Genomic DNA, 21,327 nt, shown 5'->3' with positions numbered 1-21,327 from the left:
TGTGCTTACACTGCTACTGCCAATAGAGCGCGCCCTAGTGGCTGCTGCTCTGCTCTGGCGCTTTGAGTCCGCAAGGAGAAAAGCGCAACATAAATGTTATTTGTCTTGTCTTGTCTTTGTCTTGAATCAAGCCCCTAGCATTATATTAGCAAGAGCTTTTAAAATTGCAAACGCTTAGAAAAAGCTCTTGCAGTGTGAACCATCCCTTACAGTACCAAATTGTAAAAATACTGTAGTTTGGTAGGAAAAAGGATTTCAAATATCAGTAGTAAAACGGTCAAGGATAAGTACACTAACACCTTAACTGATTTACTATTTGTATTGTTTTAATTAACTGTAACTGATTGACTTGCAAGTTATGACACGATTTACTTTTTTTTTAACTATTCATCTTAGAAGTTCAAGTAAAGACAGTGTCCTGCCTGCAGGGAAAGTGAATTTCAAAGCCAACCAAAGAACAAAACACACAGTGCAAGCCATGGAAAATGAAACCAACAAATTATCTGCTCAGTCAGTTGGTAATAATACTCTTTATTTATGTGTAACAAGAAAAAAAGTAGCTCACAGCATCATTTAAAGATTTGAAGTAATTCAATAGCTACCTTGTCAAGATACCAATTTCTATGCTGGTACAATGTTCTTAAAACATCAATAATGTGTCAGACCTCTAATTAGAAATCTTTTTACAAAGTCACGTTTCTGAGTTATTAATAAATAGATGAATAAGCTTTACTTTCATGCAGATGCAGGCAGAAGGTGTTCCTGTTTTAAATTAGCACACTCAGTGGTAGAGATAATATGAAAAGTACAGCACATTTTCATTCATCTGTAATGGAAATTGTTGTATAGGTCTATTGAAAGTATTCACCTGATGCATGATTAAGTGAAGTACCGGGTAAATATTTTTTTTTCAAAGCAAGCCTAATGGAATTTAAATGTACTGTAGTTCACAGTAGACTCAAGTGTCAATGAAATGTGCTATAGCTCTAAGAAGAGTCACCTCAGGTGGTCAGCCAAAAGTTTGGAATGTCACGCACCCTTCTGACCCACTCCTACTCTGTCACCATTGAGTCGATTCTATGCTCCTCTATTGTTGTGTGTAGAGATGACCCGAACGGTTCAGGAAACGGCGAACTTCCGTGGTTCGCGATCACTGCGAACCGCATACTTTTTCGGAAGTTCAGTCCGCCCCTATACTACATCATTAGGGTCAACTTTTACTCTCTACATCACAGTCAGCAGGCACATTGTAGCCAATCAGGCTACACTCCCTCCTGGAGTCCCACCCTCCCTTATAAAAGGCAGGAAGCGTCAGGCATTAGACTCACTCGTGTGCCTGCAGTAGAAGGGAGAGCTGCTGCTGCAGAGAGAGCTATAGGGAAAGCTTAGTTGAGAGCTAATCTGTTCTTGTGATCTATTTTTTTTTATGTGGCCGACTTGCATTATATACAGCCCTGTCAGTCAATCGCAGCTAGCCTTTGGCCCCTTGGTGGTAATTACAACTGTGCCACTTCCCAGCTCAGCACATTCAGTGACTACCTGTGTGTGTGACAGGCAGCTACACATTTGTAATCCCAATCACTGCACCTGTTCTCTGTTCAGTGCACCTACCTACCTAGTTACCTATGTGAGCGCACGCATTGTTAATACCACCAGTCATTGCACCTGTTCATGGTACCTGTGTGTGTGTGTGACAGCTGCACATTTGTAATACCAGTCACTGCAGTGCATACCTGTAACCTGTTCAGTGCACCTACATGAGCGCAATCAGTGTAATATACCACCAGTCACTGCACCTGTTCATGGTACCTGTGTGTGACAGCTGCACACTTGTAATACTCTTCCAGTCACCCCCTTGCCCGGCATCTGACAGCTGGCTTGGTGGAACTGTTATCCTGTCAGCTGTTACCATACCAGCTGGTGGACTCGTAGGCCTTCCAAAAATTTGTGGCCATTGGGACACATTTCCCAAAAAATGTGATACCAAAACTGTACCGGGAAGTAGAAAGGCAAGTGGTGTCATCTCTGGCAAACAGCGTTGGGTCAAGGGTTCATCTGACCACGGATGCCTGGTCTACCAAGCACGGTCAGGGCAGGTACATTGCTTACACAGCCCATTGGGTCAACCTGGTGACCAATGGCAAGAAGGGAGTACATGGCTGTGCAGCGGACCAACTTGTGACACCTCCATGGCTTGCAGGCAGGCCTGCTGCCACCTCCTCTCCTTCTCCTCCTACTCCTCCTGCTACATCCTCTTTCCTGTTGTCCTCATTCTCCTCCTCCTCCTTGGCTTAGTGGCAGTGCAACTCTACTGGTGCTGCGATCTCCTCTCCAGCTACACAGCTCCAGCTCCCCAGGGCCTATGCTGCATGACAGGTATGACGGTGTCACGCCATCTTAGACATGTCTTGCCTCAAAGCTGAGAGTCACACTGAAGAAGCTCTCCTGGCTGCTCTGAACAAACAGGTGGATCAGTGGCTGACCCTGCACCAACTGGAGATCGGCAATGTGGTGTGTGACAGCTGCAGCAATCTCATTTCGGCTTTGAATTTGGGAAAGTTGACACATGTACCCTGTGTTCAATCTCATAATCCAGAGATTTGTGTGTAAGTACCCAGGCTTACAGGATGTCCTAAAGCAGGCCAGGAAGTTGTGTGGGCATTTCAGGCGGTCTTACACGGCCATGGCATGCTTGGCCGATATTCAGTGGAGAAACAGCTTGCCGGTGAGGCACTTGATTTGTGATAGCCCGACTCACTGGAATTCGACCCTCCTGATGTTTAACCGCCTGCTACAACAGGAGAAAGCCGTAAAACAGTATCTCTACAACTACAGTCAAAGGACACAGTCTGGGGAGATGGGGATGTTCTGGCTGAAGTACTGGACACTCATGCAAAATGCCTGCACGCTCATACAGCCATTTAAGGAAGTGACAAACATGGTGAGTCGCAGTGAAGGCGCCATCAGTGACTTGATCCCGTATGCCTTCTTCCTGGAGGGTGCCGTGCGTAGAGTGGTGGATCAAGCTGTGGATGAGCATGAACAGGAACAGTTACAGGAGGAAGCATTGTGGGATCAATTCTTATCAGAACCAGATGTTTCCTCAACACCTGCGGCAGCACAGAGGGGGGGGGGGGAGGAGGAAGAGTTGTGTGGGGAAGAGGAGTCAGATGATGAGGAAGGTGTATTTTTTTTTTTGAGGAGGAGGCAGCAGAAGAACAACCGCAGCAGGCGTCGCAGGGGGCTTGTGCTGCTCAAAGCTCCCGTGGTATTGTTTGTGACTGGGGGGAGGAGGAGAACTTACCTAACATCACTGAGGTAGAGCAAGAGGAGTTGGATAGTACTTCTGGATCCAACTTTGTGCAGATGGCATCTTTCATGCTGTCCAGTCTGTTGAGGGACCCCAGTATAAAAAAACTCAAGGGGAATGAGCTGTACTGGGTGGCCACGCTACTAGACCCTCGGTATAGGCACAAAGTGGGGGACATGTTACCAGCTCACCTGAATGCAGACAGGATGCTGCACATGCAGAACAAGCTGGCAACTATGCTATACAGTGCGTTTAAGGGTAATGTCACAGCACAACGGAATAAAGGTACCACTGCCAGTAAACCTTCTCCCATGTCCACGCAGGCAAGGACAGGAGGCTCTAGCGATCTCATGGTGATGTCGGACATGCGGACATTCATTAATCCAACGCCTCACCTTAGCACTTCCGGATCCCTCCACCAACGCCTCGGCTGGCAGGTAGCCGACTACCTGGCCTTAAGTGTGGATATAGACACTGTGAGCAGCGATAAACCCCTGGACTACTGGGTGCGCAGGTTTGACCTGTGGCCAGAGCTGTCACAATTTGCCATCCAACTTCTGTCTTGCCCTGCCTCAAGGGTCCTGTCGGAAAGAACCTTCAGCACAGCTGGAGACATTGTTACTGAGAAGAGAAGTCACCTAGGTCACAAAAGTTTTCAGTACCTCACCTTTATCAAAATGAATGAGGCATAGATCCCAGAGGGTTACTGCCCGCCCGAAGACAAAGTCAGTCCCCACACACAGCATCTCTGCCTGCACGCCGTGTGACTGGCTGTCTGCCTCAAGGCTAAGTTGCTCCCCACACAGTATCTCTGCCTGCAGGCCGCTTGACTGCCACCACCAAGAGGGTGCACCAGGGCTCCAGGCGGATTCCTGAATTTTTAAGGCCGCTGCTACTGCTAGCAGCAGCCGCTATAATATTTTTTCTCGTGCATGTACATGCCTGCCCAATTTTTCTGGCTGCACTGCAGCTGCAACAACAAAACAAAAGGCATATACATGTGTCAATTCCCCTTCGTGATTGTTACCTTGCCGTGGTGAAGGGGCTTGCGTATCACAATGAAGCAATGACAGCCGGCTATATGAGTGTGTAGGGGTTGGGGGGCACATCTGACCCAAGAAGATAGATAATAAGGTTGTTGCTTCATTGTGGAAAGACCAAATTCGAACAGCAGGACACTCAGTTACTGTTGTTCTGTCATTGAGCTACCTCAGGCCGACCATATGGGCTTGAAAACCGCTATCGCCTGCACTCTGGCCATGGTGTGCACCAGTCCAGCACGGCCATCACTACAAAAAGAGCTATTTGTGGTGCGTTACACAGTGAGTTTGGTCTGTCAGTGTGAAGCAGTACACTAACTACACTCCCTGAATGATGTATACACATGTAAGATGTTTTAAAGCACTTTAGGCCTCCAATTTAGCAATAAAATGTGATTTCTGTACTTAAAACACTGTGGTGCGTCAAATCCTGATTTTTCCCGGGAGTTTTGCCGTGTATCCCACTCCGCCATGCCCCCCTCCAAGTGTTAGACCCCTTGAAACATCTTTTCCATCACTTTTGTGGCCAGCATAAATGTTTCTAGTTTTCAAAGTTCGCCTCCCCATTGAAGTCTATTGCGGTTCATGGAAGATTGCATGTTCGTGAACTTTTGCGGAAGTTCGCGTTCGCGGTTTCTCGAACTGAAAATCGGAGGTTTGGGCCATCTCTTTTTGTGTGTTATGTGGGTGTCTCTGTGAGTGACAAGCACAAGATACAGAGAGTCATCAGAACTGCTAAGAAGATTATAGGGACCTCCCTCCCATCACTTGATGGTCTGTACTCCTCCAGACTGTGATCCCAAATGATCCCTCCCAACCCAGAAGCCACTATCTAAAATTACTACCATCCGGTGGCCGCTTCAGGGCCATCATCACAGGACCTCCAGGCACAAGGACTCTTTCTTGCCCCAAGCTTCCCTGGCCCTAAACTCAGCTCACCCACCCACCCAAACTACAATCTCCATTGTGTAATATGTGTTCATCTCCCCAATATGTATGTGTGTATGCCATATGTACTTACCTGTGTTCTCCTGGCTACTTCCCCCTCCCCCCCCCCCCCGAATTGCCCAAGGACCTCAATGGTCTTGTTATAAAGTAGCAGAGGTTCCCAGCTTGTAGCAGTATAGTGCAGCATTGGGGGGGGGGGGGGCATTGGAAGATCCTCTGGCTCTCACCTGATATGTGTGTGTGCTTGGTGGTTGTTTTAGACGTCAAGCAACCGGGGTTAGATATAGCATTAACCTCCTCACGCCAATTAAAGGCAAAGTATTGCGCAGTGGAAGTGACTTACGAATGCTCCTGGTGCGCATATTCTTCTCTCCTGTAGCACCCAGAGGCTCTGCAAGGTCGTCCATGCATAGCTCTGACCCACTGTTGGTCAACTGACATGCTGGGGAGCCATATAAGGACACTGAAAAGTCTCTGGGAACTACAAGAGAGAAGAAGACAGTCATAAGTCACTACCGCTGCACAATACTCTGGTAGGAATACCCCTATTCTCCCCCACCAGGCTTGCCCTTAGTTGAGACTGCCGGATGCCTAAGTTCCGGTTAACCAGGACTCTACTGTATCTTTCAAAAAGGGGGATAATACGTAAGTACCAATCATAACTGGTGAAATAATTTCAATCTGAATGGTCTTATAATCTAATAAGAAAAAATTGTATTGTTAATGAGCACCCTTAACCACTTGCCGACCGCACACTCATACCGTGCGGCGGCAAAGTGGTAGCTGGCGGACCAGCAACGCAGATCTGCGTGGCCAGGTGCCTCCCTAATTAATTAGGAAATGCCGCTCGCGCGAGCGGCCGTTTCCTGTTAGATCACGGAGCGGGTCTCCATGAATAGCCTGCGAGCCGCTGATTGCGGCTCGCAGACTAAATGTAAACGTAGGAGACATATGTCTCCTTTGTTTTACATTGTACGGCGCTGCTGCGCAGCAGCGCCGTAAGGCAGATTGGCGATCCCCGGCCAATCAGCGGCCAGGGATCGCCGCCATGTGACAGGGGACAGCCTGTCACTGGCTGCACAGGATGGATAGCGTCCTGTGCAGCCCGGATCGCCAGGGGTGAGAGGGAGGAGAGGGAGGAGAGGGAGGGGGGGAATTTCGCCATGGAGGGGGGCTTTGAGGTGCCCCCCCCCCACAACATGCCAGCCAGGAGGAGCGATCAGACCCCCCCTGCACATCATCCCCATAGGTGGGAAAAAAGGGGGGCGATCTGATCGCTCTGCGTGCCAGCTGATCTGTGCTGGGGGCTGCAGAGCCCACCCAGCACAGATCACCAAAAATAGCGCTGGTCCTTAAGGGGGGGTAAAGGCTGGGTCATCAAGTGGTTAAGGATCTCTGATTCCTGATCAACTGCCCTGTAGGGATGCTCATTTGGATTTTGTGAAATTGAAGTTTCCTCATTCCTGATAGGAAATCGGATTTCGGCGGAAATAACTGAATTACAGCAAATTGGTAATTTTAGACCAATCACAGAACTCAGAAGCATTGGACCAGAGAATGCAGAAACAATTCACAAGTATTTGGCCAGTCAGAGAAAACAAAAAAATAACCAAAAAAATTCTACTCGGAAATCCACGGAATCGGTAATTGGCATTGTCGGAAATCAGATTTTCAGCAGAATCCAAAATCGGCATTTCTGACCATCTCTACTGCCCAGTTTACCCCTTTTAAAGTTCCAACCCTATTTAATAGAGCAATAAATACTTAAATCGGTTTTGCACACACAGCATGTATTGGTTTAACCACTTCAGGACCACAGTCTTTCTACCCCTTAAGGACCAGGCACTTTTTTTCCATTCAGACCACTGCAGCTTTCACGGTTTATTGCTCGGTCATACAACCTACCACCTAAATGAATTTTACCTCCTTTTCTTGTCACTAATAAAGCTTTCTTTTGATGCTATTTGATTGCTCCTGCGATTTTTACTTTTTATTATATTCATCAAAAAAGACATGAATTTTGGCAAAAAAATGATTTTTTTAACTTTCTGTGCTGACATTTTTCAAATAAAGTAAAATTTCTGTATACATGCAGCGCGAAAAATGTGGACAAACATGTTTTTGATTAAAAAAAACCCATTCAGTGTATATTTATTGGTTTGGGTAAAAGTTATAGCGTTTACAAACTATGGTGCCAAAAGTGAATTTTCCCATTTTCAAGCATCTCTGACTTTTCTGCGCACCTGTCAGGTTTCATGAGGGGCTAAAATTCCAGGATAGTACAAATACCCCCCAAATGACCCCATTTTGAAAAGAAGACATCCCAAAGTATTCAGTGAGAGGCATGGTGAGTTCATAGAAGATTTTATTTTTTGTCACAAGTTAGCGGAAAATGACACTTTCTGACAAAAAAAAGAAAAAAAAAAAGTTTCCATTTCTTCTAACTTGCAACAAAAAAAAAATGAAATCTGCCACGGACTCACTATGCTCCTCTCTGAATACCTTGAAGTGTCTACTTTCCAAAATGGGGTCATTTGTGGGGTGGGTTCACTGTCCTGGCATTTTGGGGGGTGCCTAATTGTAAGCACCCCTGTAAAGCCTAAAGATGCTCATTGGACTTTTGGCCCCTTAGCGCAGTTAGGCTGCAAAAAAGTGCCACACATGTGGTATTGCCGTACTCAGGAGAAGTAGTATAATGTGTTTTGGGGTGTATTTTTACACATACCCATGCTGGGTGGGAGAAATATCTCCATAAATGACAATTGTTTTATTTTTTTACACACAATTGTCTATTAATAGAGATATTTCTGCCACTCAGCATGGGTATGTGGAAAAATACACCCCAAAACACATTATACTACTTCTCCTGAGTACGGCGATACCACATGTGTGGCACTTTTTTGCACCCTAACTGCGCTAAGGGGCCCAAAGTTCAATGAGTACCTTTAGGATTTCACAGGTCATTTTGAGAAATTTCGTTTCAAGACTACTCCTCGCGGTTTAGGGCCCCTAAAATGCCAGGACAGTATAGGAACCCCACAAATTACCCCATTTTAGAAAGAAGACACCCCAAGGTATTCCGTTAGGAGGATGGTGAGTTCATAGAAGATTTTTTTTTTTTGTCACAAGTTAGCGGAAATTGATTTTAATTGTTTTTTTTCACAAAGTGTCATTTTCCGCTAACTTATGACAAAAAATAAAATCTTCTATGAACTCACCATACTCCTAACGGAATACCTTGGGGTGTCTTCTTTCTAAAATGGGGTCATTTGTGGGGTTCCTATACTGCCCTGGCATTTTAGGGGCCCTAAACCGTGAGGAGTAGTCTTGAAACCAAATGTCGCAAAATGACCTGTGAAATCCTAAAGGTACTCATTGGACTTTGGGCCTCTTAGCGCACTTAGGGTGCAAAAAAGTGCCACACATGTGGTACCGCCGTACTCAGGAGAAGTAGTATAATGTGTTTTGGGGTGTATTTTTACACATACCCATGCTGGGTGGGAGAAATATCTCTGTAAATGACAATTGTTTGATTTTTTTTTTACACACAATTGTCCTTTTACAGAGAGATTTCTCCCACCCAGCATGGGTATGTGTAAAAATACACCCCAAAACACAATATACTACTTCTTCTGAGTACGGCGATACCACATGTGTGACACTTTTTTGCAACCTAGGTGCGCTAAGGGGCCTAACGTCCTATTCACAGGTCATTTTGAGGCCTTTGGATTCTAGACTACTGCTCACGGTTTAGGGCCCCTTAAATGCCAGGGCAGTATAGGAACCCCACAAGTGACCCCATTTTAGAAAGAAGACACCCCAAGGTATTCTGTTAGGAGTATGGTGAGTTCATAGAAGATTTTTTTTTTGTCACAAGTTAGCGGAAAATGATACTTTGTGAAAAAAAAAAACAATAAAAATCCAATTTCCGCTAACTTTTGACAAAAAATAAAATATTCTATGAACTCATCATACACCTAACAGAATACCTTGGGGTGTCTTCTTTCTAAAATGGGGTCACTTGTGGGGTTCCTATACTGCCCTGGCATTTTACGGGCCCAAAACTGTGAGTAGTCTGGAAACCAAATTTCTCAAAATGACTGATCAGGGGTATAAGCATCTGCAAATTTTGATGACAGGTGGTCTATGAGGGGGCAAACTTTGTGGAACCGGTCATAAGCAGGGTGGCCTCTTAGATGACAGGATGTTTTGGGCCTGATCTGATGGATAGGAGTGCTAGGGGGGTGACAGGAGGTGATTGATGGGTGTCTCAGGGGGCGGTTAGAGGGGAAAATAGATGCAATCAATGCACTGGGGAGGTGATCGGAAGGGGGTCTGAGGGGGACCTGGAGGGGACCAGGAGGTGATTGATGGGTGTCTCAAGGTGTGATTAGAGGGGGGAAATAGATGCAAGCAATGCACTAGCGAGGTGATCAGGGCTGGGGTCTGAGGACGTTCTGAGGTGTGGGCGGGTGATTGGGTGCCCGCAAGGGGCAGATTAGGGTCTAATCTGTTGGGTAACCGTGACAGGTGGTGATAGGGGGTGATTGATGGGTAATTAGTGGGTGTTTAGAGGAGAGAAGAGATGTAAACACTGCACTTGGGAGGTGATCTGATGTCGGATCTGCGGGCGATCTATTGGTGTGGGTGGGTGATCAGATTGCCCGCAAGGGGCAGGTTAGGGGCTGATTGATGGGTGGCAGTGACAGGGGGTGATTGATGGGTGGCAGTGACAGGGGGTGATTGATAGGTGATTGACAGGTGATCAGTGGGTTATTACAGGGAATAACAGATGTAAATATTGCACTGGCGAATTGATAAAGGGGGGTCTGAGGGCAATCTGAGCGTGTGGGCGGGTGATTGGGTGCCCGCAAGGGGTAGATTAGGGTCTAATCTGATGGGTAACAGTGACAGGTGGTGATAGGGGGTGATTGATAGGTGATTGATGGGTAATTAGTGGGTGTTTAGAGGAGAGAATAGATGTAAACAATGGATTTGGGAGGTGATCTGATGTCGGATCTGCGGGCGATCTATTGGTGTGGGTGGGTGATCAGATTGCCCGCAAGGGGCAGGTTAGGGGCTGATTGATGGGTAGCAGAGACAGGGGGTGATTGACTGGTGATTGACGGGTGATTGACGGGTGATTGACAGGTGATTGACAGGTGATCAGGGGGGATAGATGCATACAGTACACGGGGGGGAGGGGTCTGGGGGGGGGGGGGGTCTGGGGAGAATCTGAGGGGTGGGGGGGTGATCAGGAGGGGGCAGTGGGCAGGGGGGGGGATAAAAAAAAAATAGCGTTGACAGATAGTGACAGGGAGTGATTGATGGGTGATTAGGGGGGTGACTGGGTGCAAACAGTGGTCTGGGGGGTGGGCAGGGGGGGGTCTGAGGGGTGCTGTGGGCGATCAGGGGGCAGGGGGAGGGAAATCAGTGTGCTTGGGTGCAGACTAGGGTGGCTGCAGCCTGCCCTGGTGGTCCCTCGGACACTGGGACCACCAGGGCAGGAGGCAGCCAGTATAATAGGCTTTGTATACATTACAAAGCCTATTATACAATGTAAGTGCGGCGATCCGGGTGCTAGTAACCCGCCGGCGCTTCCGAACGGCCGGCGGGTTACTACGAGCGGTGGGCGGAGCCAGTCCCCGGCGGCTGATCGCGTCACGAATGACGCGATCGCCGCATAACCACTCCCGCAGCCGCCCCCGCCGATGGGCGTATTGCGGTCGTTTGGGCCCGGACTTTGCCGTCGCCCATCGGCTGGGGGCGGTCCTTAAGTGGTTAATCACTGAAACTTGTCTTTTTCTTCAGGTTTTACTTTTTTAGGTTATTACACAAAGTCAGAATAAATAGAAGGATTTTGACCACTGGTTACATGTCACTTTTTTCTTTTCCAGAAACAACACCTGATGTTGCTGGCATTATTGTGAATATCACTGGCTGCATTCCCCAATTTAAAGCCCCAAACTGTGCCAATAACTGCTTGGCTTTTAAATACAGGCAAATAAATGGAGCCTGCAACAATAGGTAACTGTTTTATATACAAGTTTTATTCTGGGAATTCATTTTTTAGTGTTTGATAATGATAAATAATGTGAACATAAATGGGCAATATTGCTTTTTTTGCTGGCAAAACTATTGGCTTCTGTGTAGTCTTTTAGGATCCCTGTGAAGTAAAATATAGCCCCTTCTCCACATTTCTGGCTGGATAATGCAGAATGTTAAGCCAGCTTTTTAGTTTTTGTGAAAAAAAATAAATAAAATAAAAATAATTCTGACTTTTACATTGAGAATGGGCGTAGTACCACATCACATCTTCATTAAGGCTGCTGTGCAGCTGGACAATCATAACATGTTTACAGGCAAAGTGATGAAGCAGGATGTACACCAATCCTTTCTGGCTATCTCTAAAATGTTACATTATTTTTGGAGACCAAATAAGGGAAAAGTTTTTGAAATATAACTGTTTTGATGGCGGAGTACAGATAGTTGTATTTTAATGTGGGACTGTGATTTTCAGGGTTGCTTACAAATTTTAATCAGTGTTGCTTAGCTTACACATTTTCACCAAAGTCTGAAAATGCTATTTTCAATTTTGAGAAAATTCTTGCAAAAATAGCTTGTATGTTCGCTTTTGGGTATCGATATTTTACAGCAAAAAAAAAAGAAAAAAATGCAGGAAAACTACCACATTTTTACCACTCCAAATTTGAATACAAAATTTTTACCACAAAAATGTATACCCTTAAAATGCAAAAAAATTATATTTTTACCGCTAAAATTTGCAAAAAGACCACAAAACCACAAAAAATTGCGTGAACTTATTTTTAATAGCATTTTTGCTCTAAATTCAAATTTACCATTATTTTCATGAAAATTGATGCAAAGAGAATATTGGCATTTTCTCTCATCACTGCTGATTGAACATAATGATCACTAAATCACTATCACAAACTAATAATCATATCTATGCAATATCAAACTGTACATTAAAAAAAAAAAAAATTACTGCAGTCAATTGAACTTAAATGCATTGATTTTATTAACATGTATAGAAAGTTCAAATATGACTTTTTTTTTGTAAAAAAAAAGTACATACATTTCATATATCTTAAAGCGTCCACTCCACGGTATATAAAAAGATTTGTGTTTTCATTCCTTTTCCATCTGTCCGTATATTTATAATATGTTATGAAATGAACAGATGGAAGAGGGATGAGAACACTTTTTATACATTGATGTGGACACTGATATATTTTTGGTCAAATGTGAAACTTTATTGAACATATGGACAAATTACAGGAATTGAAATAGGGCATGAATTTCAACTGAACATACAAATTACAATTCTGATATCAACCTATCTTAGCTTCATAAAGTGTAGAGAAACCGAGAGCCCAATATAGTGTAGTATGTTAAGCATAAATGAAGTAAAGGTTATCGTGAGAAAATTATACTCACAAACGCGGGTTACCACAGAGGCAACCACTGTATAGGCAGGTGAGGAGATTAGACCTGTCCTCACTCAGGGATAAGAAGTCGCTCTCTGTAGATGCGAAAGGGGGTAGATCACCCCTCCACCAGGGGTGGACACGGTATAGCAGTAGAAGAACAGAGGCGCCAGCAGGATAAAAGTGGATAAAAACTTTAAAATTTGCTGGGAGGAAGCGGTGGACTTACCTACATAAAGCAGACACGAAAGACTGTCTGGATAGTAGTCACATTTATTAATTAGTACACCAAAACAGTGCAACGCGTTTCGCAGGCCCAGCCCGCTTCATCAGGCAATAAACATGGGGACAAGACTGTAGACAAGAGACAGTACATTATGCTATAGTAAATTCTGCAAATTTGCATATCAATATATTGCATATCATAAAGCATACCATATTAAAGAAATTGCTTCATGGAGATGGCATAAAAGAGTTGGGTGTGCAAGTAAACAATAGGGGGTAGAGGCTATGGTGCTCGTGATAGTAATGGGCTATGGGGTGTTATTTTACACAGATTTGCAATGAGTGGTATTGGTAATGGACAAGGGTATATGTCAGCAAGAGTAATGGGTAATAGAGCATTGAGAAGAGAACAGGGGGCCAGAAATACAGGGTAAAGTGTGCAAATAAAATAACATAAAGAACTCACCAGAATTTCAGCAATAGCCAGTGTAGCGCCTCAGTGAAGTGGTGAGGATGCTCAACTCCTTATATATACAGGTTCTTGCTAAAAGGGCCAATTAGATGTATCGGAGGTGTTGGGTGGGCGGGGTTAGGGTGAGTGTGCGAGCAGCCAATGGGCTCTCGCCATCTGTGTTCAGTGAGTTGAGTTTTTGGGAAGGGTGGGTGGGGTTAGGGCGGGCTTGTGAGTAGCCAATGGGCTCTCGCCACCCGTGTTCGGTGTATTGGGTAACTGGGGGGCGGATACAGGTATCATGGTTACCAAATGTGCAGTTGAATAGTGTACTAGCTGAATAGAGTACTGGTTAAAGGCACTGCCTTTGACATGGCAGGCCAGGGTTCAAATCCTGGCTGGGGCAGAATCTACTCAGTGGTTTTTGGATGCTGTAAATGGGCAAACGAATAAATTAAGTAAAAAAGTATATGCAAAGGTCTTTTTCAAGATTTAAATAAATATAATGATTTGATCCAGTGGGAATATAATTAGTATATTTGACAGAGGGATTGATGTGTAAAAGTATTTAGCTGCCATCTAGTGGACCAAAAAGTTATTACCCGGTCCTAAGACACAAGCATCAATAGACATGTAAGAGCAACATAAAAATTAATAGAATAAATAGACATGTCAGAGCAACATAAAAATTAATAGAAACATAAAAAAAATAAAAACATGTTTCTATTAATTTTTATGTTGCTCTGACATGTCTATTTATTCTATTAATTTTTATGTTGCTCTTACATGTCTATTGATGCTTGTGTCTTAGGACCGGGTCATAACTTTTTGGTCCACTAGATGGCAGCTAAATACTTTTACACATCAATCCCTCTGTCAAATATACTAATTATATTCCCACTGGATCGAATCATTATATTTATTTAAATCTTGAAAAAGACCTTTGCATATACTTTTTTACTTAATTTATTCTTTTGCCCATTTACAGCATCCAAACACCACTGAGTAGATTTTGCCCCAGCCAGGATTTGAACCCTGGTCTCCCAAGTCAAAGGCAGTGCCTTTAACCAGTACTCTATTCAGCTAGTACACTATTCAACTGCACATTTGGTAACCATGATACCTGTATCCGCCCCCCAACTACCCAATACACCGAACACAGGTGGCGAGAGCCCATTGGCTACTCACAAGCCCGCCCTAACCCCACCCACCCTTCCCAAAAACCCAACTCACTGAACACAGATGGCGAGAGCCCATTGGCTGCTCGCACACTCACCCTAACCCCGCCCACCCAACACCTCCGATACATCTAATTGGCCCTTTTAGCAAGAACCTGTATATATAAGGAGTTGAGCATCCTCACCACTTCACTGAGGCGCTACACTGGCTATTGCTGAAATTCTGGTGAGTTCTTTATGTTATTTTATTTGCACACTTTACCCTGTATTTCTGGCCCCCTGTTCTCTTCTCAATGCTCTATTACCCATTACTCTTGCTGACATATACCCTTGTCCATTACCAATACCACTCATTGCAAATCTGTGTAAAATAACACCCCATAGCCCATTACTATCACGAGCACCATAGCCTCTACCCCCTATTGTTTACTTGCACACCCAACTCTTTTATGCCATCTCCTTGAAGCAATTTCTTTAATATGGTATGCTTTATGATATGCAATATATTGATATGCAAATTTGCAGAATTTACTATAGCATAATGTACTGTCTCTTTTCTACAGTCTTGTCCCCATGTTTATTGCCTGATGAAGCGGGCTGGGCCTGCAAAACGCTTTGCACTGTTTTGGGGTACTGATTAATACATGTGACTACTATCCAGACAGTCTTTCGTGTCTGCTTTATGGAGGTAAGTCCACTGCTTCCTCCCAGCAAATTTTAAAGTTTTTATCCACTTTTATCCTGCTGGCGCCTCTGTTCTTCTACTGTTATCTTAGCTTCATAGCTAGAGCACTACTTGGGCTATAGCTTTAAAACAGTCTGCGCGTGTTTTATTATATATATGTATGTATGTATGTATGTATGTGTATATATATATATATATATATATATATATATATATATATATATATATATATATTGTAACGATCGGTGTCAGCACACAGAGAGAATCTGATTGTTGATGATCTGCAGAATCATCAACAATACAGATGTATACTTGATTATGGATGATCTGCAGAATCACCAATGATGCGACTAACCTCTGGACACCTAATGAAGTGTAAGTGTTTGGTGCAACTGTAGGCAATCTCCCGTGGGGCGTGAGACACAGATAACTTAGGCCAGAGACCACCTGAGGAGCAGGTGGCCCTGGGCTGAGCAGGGACTATATCCTTAAGAGAGGGGATAGAGATATTCTGGCAGCCAGTGATTTCCTGGTAACCTGGTAATCAGACTGTACTGCAGCCAAAGGACTCCTATGGGATAGAGGTCCTTGCAGCCGACTGACACTTGGTGGATTAGTGTCACGGGTAGTACAGACAGACTGAACACTCGAGGGATGAGTGTCAGTCAGAACGGTCGGGCAGGCCAGGTCAGCAACACACGAGCAGATAAGGTACAACGACAGGAGGCTGATTCGGTAACCGGGTACAGGCAAGGTTGGCAACAAGTAGGCAGATAGGCAGAGGTACCGAATCAGAAAGCAAGAGAGGTCAACGGAGCAAATGGTCATAACAGATATAAAGCACAATCCTAATCTAGGGTGTGAGGTCCTTGGTCTCGACACCCAGAAACTAGTCTAAGGAATAACACAGTATCCTATGCTCGGTTGTGAGGTCCTTGGTCTCAACACCCCGGAACTGGTCTAAGATATACCACAGCAATGACACAGTAATCCTAAGCTTGAGTGTGAGGTCCTTGGTCTCAACACCCTGGAACTGGTCTAAAGTATAACACAGCAAATGACAAGAAAGTAATCTGGCTAAGTGTGAATTCCCAGGTCCACCTGGTTCTAAGTTCTAACACACTGTAGGATCTGACTGAGGTGCTCACACGTAAGTATTTGCAATGGCAGACAACCAGCAACTGAAAGGCAAGATGTATATATACTCCAGTGCTCCTCAGCGCCGCCCCCAGCCATTCAGCCAATCAGGAGTTCCGCTGGAATCAGCTGATTATCCTGGTCAGCTGATACCTCTCCTGCTGGCATAAAGGTCCTGCCTTCTAGCGTGCGCGCGCGTAGCTCTCCATCTGTGTGCACTAGAAGGCCTAGGCAAAGCAGACGCATGCTGCTGTGTGGAAACCGCCGGTCTGAACGCAGAGACAGCCGCCCCGCCGCCAGACCGCGCGGTGGCATCTTTGCTATTCATTAAAATTATGTATTGATAGTTGAGTCATTAAAATATGTAAATTCTTGAGATAAGCGCTACAGTAGGATGTTCATATGCACAATGAAACACTTCGTGGTTATTATCTAAACATTGCATACAAAAACTTAAAAGTTTGATTCACAATATTGCAGTACATTGCAGTCTCTAATGTTGGTATGCGCCCAATGTGTTAAAGTAATAGATAGCGCTCCACTTCAAATATGTTCACATAAATTCACTCGTCATATATGACATCTGCAGCACACTTTAGATGATATCACACTTACCCCGTCCGGTTGACCACTGTTAGATTGGTCGCAACTCGCTCGTGTGATATCCTGCACCGCCTGTGCTCTTTGCTGCTCCTATCGAGGTGCTAGTTCTTCCAATCAGGGTGCTGGTAGCTCTTGATGTTAGATGTACCTCAGGATGATAAATCACATCGGTGGATAAAAATCGTGCAAATCCGTGAATAAAAATTATGCTTTATTATAAAATTGCACTCACAATTCCTTTGGGTTTAGACAGCACACAGAGTTTGTGAACGGGCTCTCCCCCGTGTCTCCCGGTCAGGCCCGCAGGTTGCACCACTTCACTGCCGCTAATCTCCCCTCTGTGTCCTGTACGCCGGTGTTGCGGCCCGGCAGTTCCCGACAGTCCAATAGGCTCCACCCTACCAAACACACAAAGGGAAATACTCACTCCCAAACAGTCCTCTGCTGCTTTATAAAGCCTGCAGGCTGCTTATAAGCCAATAAGAAGTGCACACACACGTTACACCTAGTCTGCAGTGATTAATCAAGCAGAAGCTGAGCAGGTCAGCCAATCGTTGGAGAGGGCTTCAGTTGCATATAGACTATGGCTATATGACCAGCAGGGGGCACCAGCGTGCAGGATATTCCCTCTCATCTGCCCCCCTCCTAACTAAACCGCATGGGAATCTACAATAAAATTAAAAACAATGGTGCACAAGCCAGCCTGGGGCCCCGGGAACTCTCACTGCCCGGGGCCCCAGAACCAGCATGTAACACCATGTGTGAGCGCAGTCAAGCCCTGGAGCTGCCACCCCCAAGAGCCTGTCCCCAACTGCTCTGAAACTTACCAAACACACAAAGGGAAATACTCACTCCCAAACAATCCTCTGCTGCTTTATAAAGCAGCAATAGGCTCCACCCGCCGCGTTTCGTCACAGCACGTGACTCATCAGGGGCGTCGACGCATGACACACGAGTCATTAAAATACACAGGGTCATATCATGTTCGAGGTGATAAGTAGCGTGCAGCATGTGATGATGCCAGCAGTGGCCAGCATACAGAGAGGACATCGAGTGAGCAGCAAGCAAAGGGGACCAGCAGCTAAGGCCCCATCAATTTAGGTTTAAAGGAGAAGATAGAAGAAAGAAGTAAAAGAAGAAAGAACTGACAGTTGAAAAACAGAAGCATACAAAAGAAGAATTGTTTTTTAAGTTTATTATCCTATTTTTTAACCACAAATAGGTATAGGACCTAAAGTGATCCTCCTCTATACCTATTTACCTGGAAGGGGGTCCCCTTATTTAAGTGAGCTCTCAGATTCCTCATAAGCCTACCATGACATATACACCCTTTCATCTTCCTAAGCTGGGGAAGAGTCCCTTGTACATGAGATGGACACGGTCTCTGTAGGAGAGGAGAAGTCTTTATCTCCCCTCTCTTACAGAGCTCCCATATCATGTACCATGCAGGCTGGTATAGCTAGTATGGCCCATGCTAAGGATGCTCTCACAAGTAAATTTGAGTGCCAAAGCACTCAAATTTGTGATTTAAATGAGCATCAATTACTGCAGGTGTGTGGCGGGGACATAAGGGGTTATTTACCTATAAATCTACGTCCTCCCTGTGCTCCAAATAGCTTGCATGCTTCTTATCAGACGCAAGCCTTGCCAACCCACACTTCCTCCTTCAAGCCGATTGTGGATTGCCCAAACTTTAGGGGAGGGGGACTGTTTACTGCTGCCTAGAATGGGCAATATGCAGTGGAACAGCTGTTGTACAGTGTCCCGTCTTTTCATGCCTCAGGCAATGCTTGTCTGTTCTCCGGCTCCGCCCCTCCCTTTGTCTTCCTGTACATGACACAAGGCTTGAGAGCAGAGCAGGAAGGGAGTTACTGGCCGGGAGAGGGAAGACAGTGCTGGCCAGCACAGGTAACTGTGTAGTCCGCAGCCAGCCCTGCACATTAGACGAGAGGGAGCATCCCAGCAGGCTTGGCTGCTAAACAGTTGAAGAAGTTAGTTCCTTGTTGCTTATTTACGGCTGCCAAGTGTTCAACTTAAAGATAAGTCACTCTGCACACATGCAAGCAGTAAACTTTAACATCAGTGTCTGCACTTTTGGAATGTCAGGCACTGTGATTGCCCTGAGTCCTGACATGCTGCGCAGCTGTACAATCATCTCCACTCTGATCTTCCTGTGTCCAAGCTGACTGTATTTCTGCCTGAATACAGGATAATGGTGTTGAAAGTGACAAATGGACACAGTGGGGATACATGCTATGGATATACTGGCTATACATAAGGTGGTCTGGCTATATGTAAGGTAGATCTGGCTATATACAAGGGGGATCTGGCTATATACATTGGCTATATACTAATGGAGGCTCTGGCTATATACACTGAAGGGGATCTAGCTATATACACTGAAGGGGGATCTGGCTATATACAGTAAATGGGGATCTGGCTATATACAGTAAAGAGGGATCTGGCTATATATATTAAACTGGGTGGGGGTCATCTGGCTATATATTATAAATGGTGATCGTGTGGCTACCTATCCTAAATGGGGGGGTCATCTAGCTACCTATACTATAAATGGGGGTGTCATCTGGGTACCTGTACTATAAATGGGGGGGTCATCTGATTACATATACTAAAGTAGGGGGGTTATCTGGCTACCTAATTGCTGTCACATTGTGTGTATTTTGTGGGCAAACACTGCAGTAGCACATGTGCAGTAGTGTGCGGATTTCTGAAAGAGACCTTTCGGGGAATCCCCCCCCCCCCCCCCTGAAAATCCTGTGTTTGCCCCTGCCAGTCAGACTTCAGTCAGAGCATCTGATCTGCATGGTTGTTTAGGGTCTATGGCTAAAAGTAGCAAAGACAGAGGATCAATAGAACGGCCAGCCAATGTGCATTGTTTAAAAGGAAATAAATATGGCAGCCTCTATATCCCTCTTGCTTTAGGTTCCCTTTAAGGTCTGCTAAAACTTGATCTCATTTGTTTTCTGCAGCAGAAGTCCGTGTTGTATTAAAATGTGATTAGGTGCTTGAAGTTAAGTACTATTGAATTCCTGTGCTGTTTCCTTAGTATTTATCTGAAAAATAACTAGAGATGCCATGATATTATTTGACATGTTATCCCCTAGAACAATATTTCTCATTGTTATGATAACCCGTACTCCTATATTAAAGGTGATGTTTGCCAAGTATATCCCATTGTTAATAGCACCGTGTTAAGTGCCCCTTTGACACATATATTTATTAGGAATATTGAATATTTGTGTATAAATGCTTTTAAAACATTTCTTTAGGCTGGTTTCACAAAGCATATTGGCGTTAGCAATGCGGTGCCTTCAGGGAATACCGTGTTAGTACATGGTATTCCCTGTCTGGCATTCGGCCAAGCAGGAAGTGGCGCACGGTTGCGGTCACTTCCTGCTTCAGGTATGCGGAATTGCAAGGAAGCATATTGTAAAAATACGCTGCCGTGTATGCGTGTTGCGACAGCGCAACATCGATGTTTTGAAAAACCCTGCATTAGCATAGACTAACATGACTTTGGTCTCAACGCAGATCGCTGCAGGAGCCGCGCGGTAACGTGAAATCGGGCACTTCTGGTGCAGCATAACGCAACATAGAATTTCATTATACTGCGGTAGCAGTGCAGCAATTTGGGGCCCTAAGGCATTTCATTAATTAAAATTACGCAGAAAGGCTGATTTATACATGATTTATCATTTTTTTAAAATCCCAAACTTTAATAGAATGATTATGACACCATTGCATACTCCCTAATGCAACTTAAGCTCCAGGAGTATGTGGACCGCATATTAAGAATTTAGGCCCTGGAAAACTATCCCCAAGGTTATATCCTTCTCTTCCTGTATGGTATGAATGATCCTGCATGAAAGCACTAAGCTTATAATTAGTTTACATACCATCTCCCAATGGCAGCCTCTAGTGGCTGGAGGGAGCAATGGCACACTTCAGTCAATGCCACTGCACTCCCCTATCTGTAACAGCTGACAGCAATGCAAGACAGATTTCAAAGTAAAGCACAGGAATAGGTGCAGAGGAGAAACCAAGAAACAGGTATGTCAGTGTAATGCAGATTGTTAAAATACTTGACACTTACACAGAATATTTGATAAAGTTTGTGTTTTCTTAGAATGGAGATATACTTTAGGGGAACAATGACCCTAGAGTGTCTTTGGATGTTTATTAGTGTTTCTCTTACAACAGAATAAATAGGATGATTCAGATGGAGATCTTCAATAGTTAGGGAAATAAGAAGTGTACTTTTGCTGTATCAGACACATT

General features: G+C 44.7%; 1 protein-coding gene across 1 annotated transcript in view; it reads left to right on the top strand.

The window, feature by feature from the left end:
* The first annotated feature begins 478 nt into the window (after positions 1-478).
* Positions 479-21,327, top strand: part of TPO (thyroid peroxidase) — a 176,580-nt gene continuing 155,731 nt past the window's right edge. Inside the window, exons 1-2 of the mRNA XM_068233268.1 lie at positions 479-518; positions 11,196-11,325. Coding sequence (XP_068089369.1) covers positions 479-518; positions 11,196-11,325 — 170 coding nt within the window. The remainder of the gene's footprint in view (positions 519-11,195; positions 11,326-21,327) is intronic.

The sequence above is a fragment of the Hyperolius riggenbachi genome, chromosome 4 (assembly GCF_040937935.1).
Source record: "Hyperolius riggenbachi isolate aHypRig1 chromosome 4, aHypRig1.pri, whole genome shotgun sequence".
Taxonomy (NCBI): Eukaryota; Metazoa; Chordata; class Amphibia; order Anura; family Hyperoliidae; genus Hyperolius; species Hyperolius riggenbachi.
The sequence above is the reverse complement of the archived record's forward strand: the minus strand, read 5'-3'. Positions and strand labels throughout refer to the sequence as shown.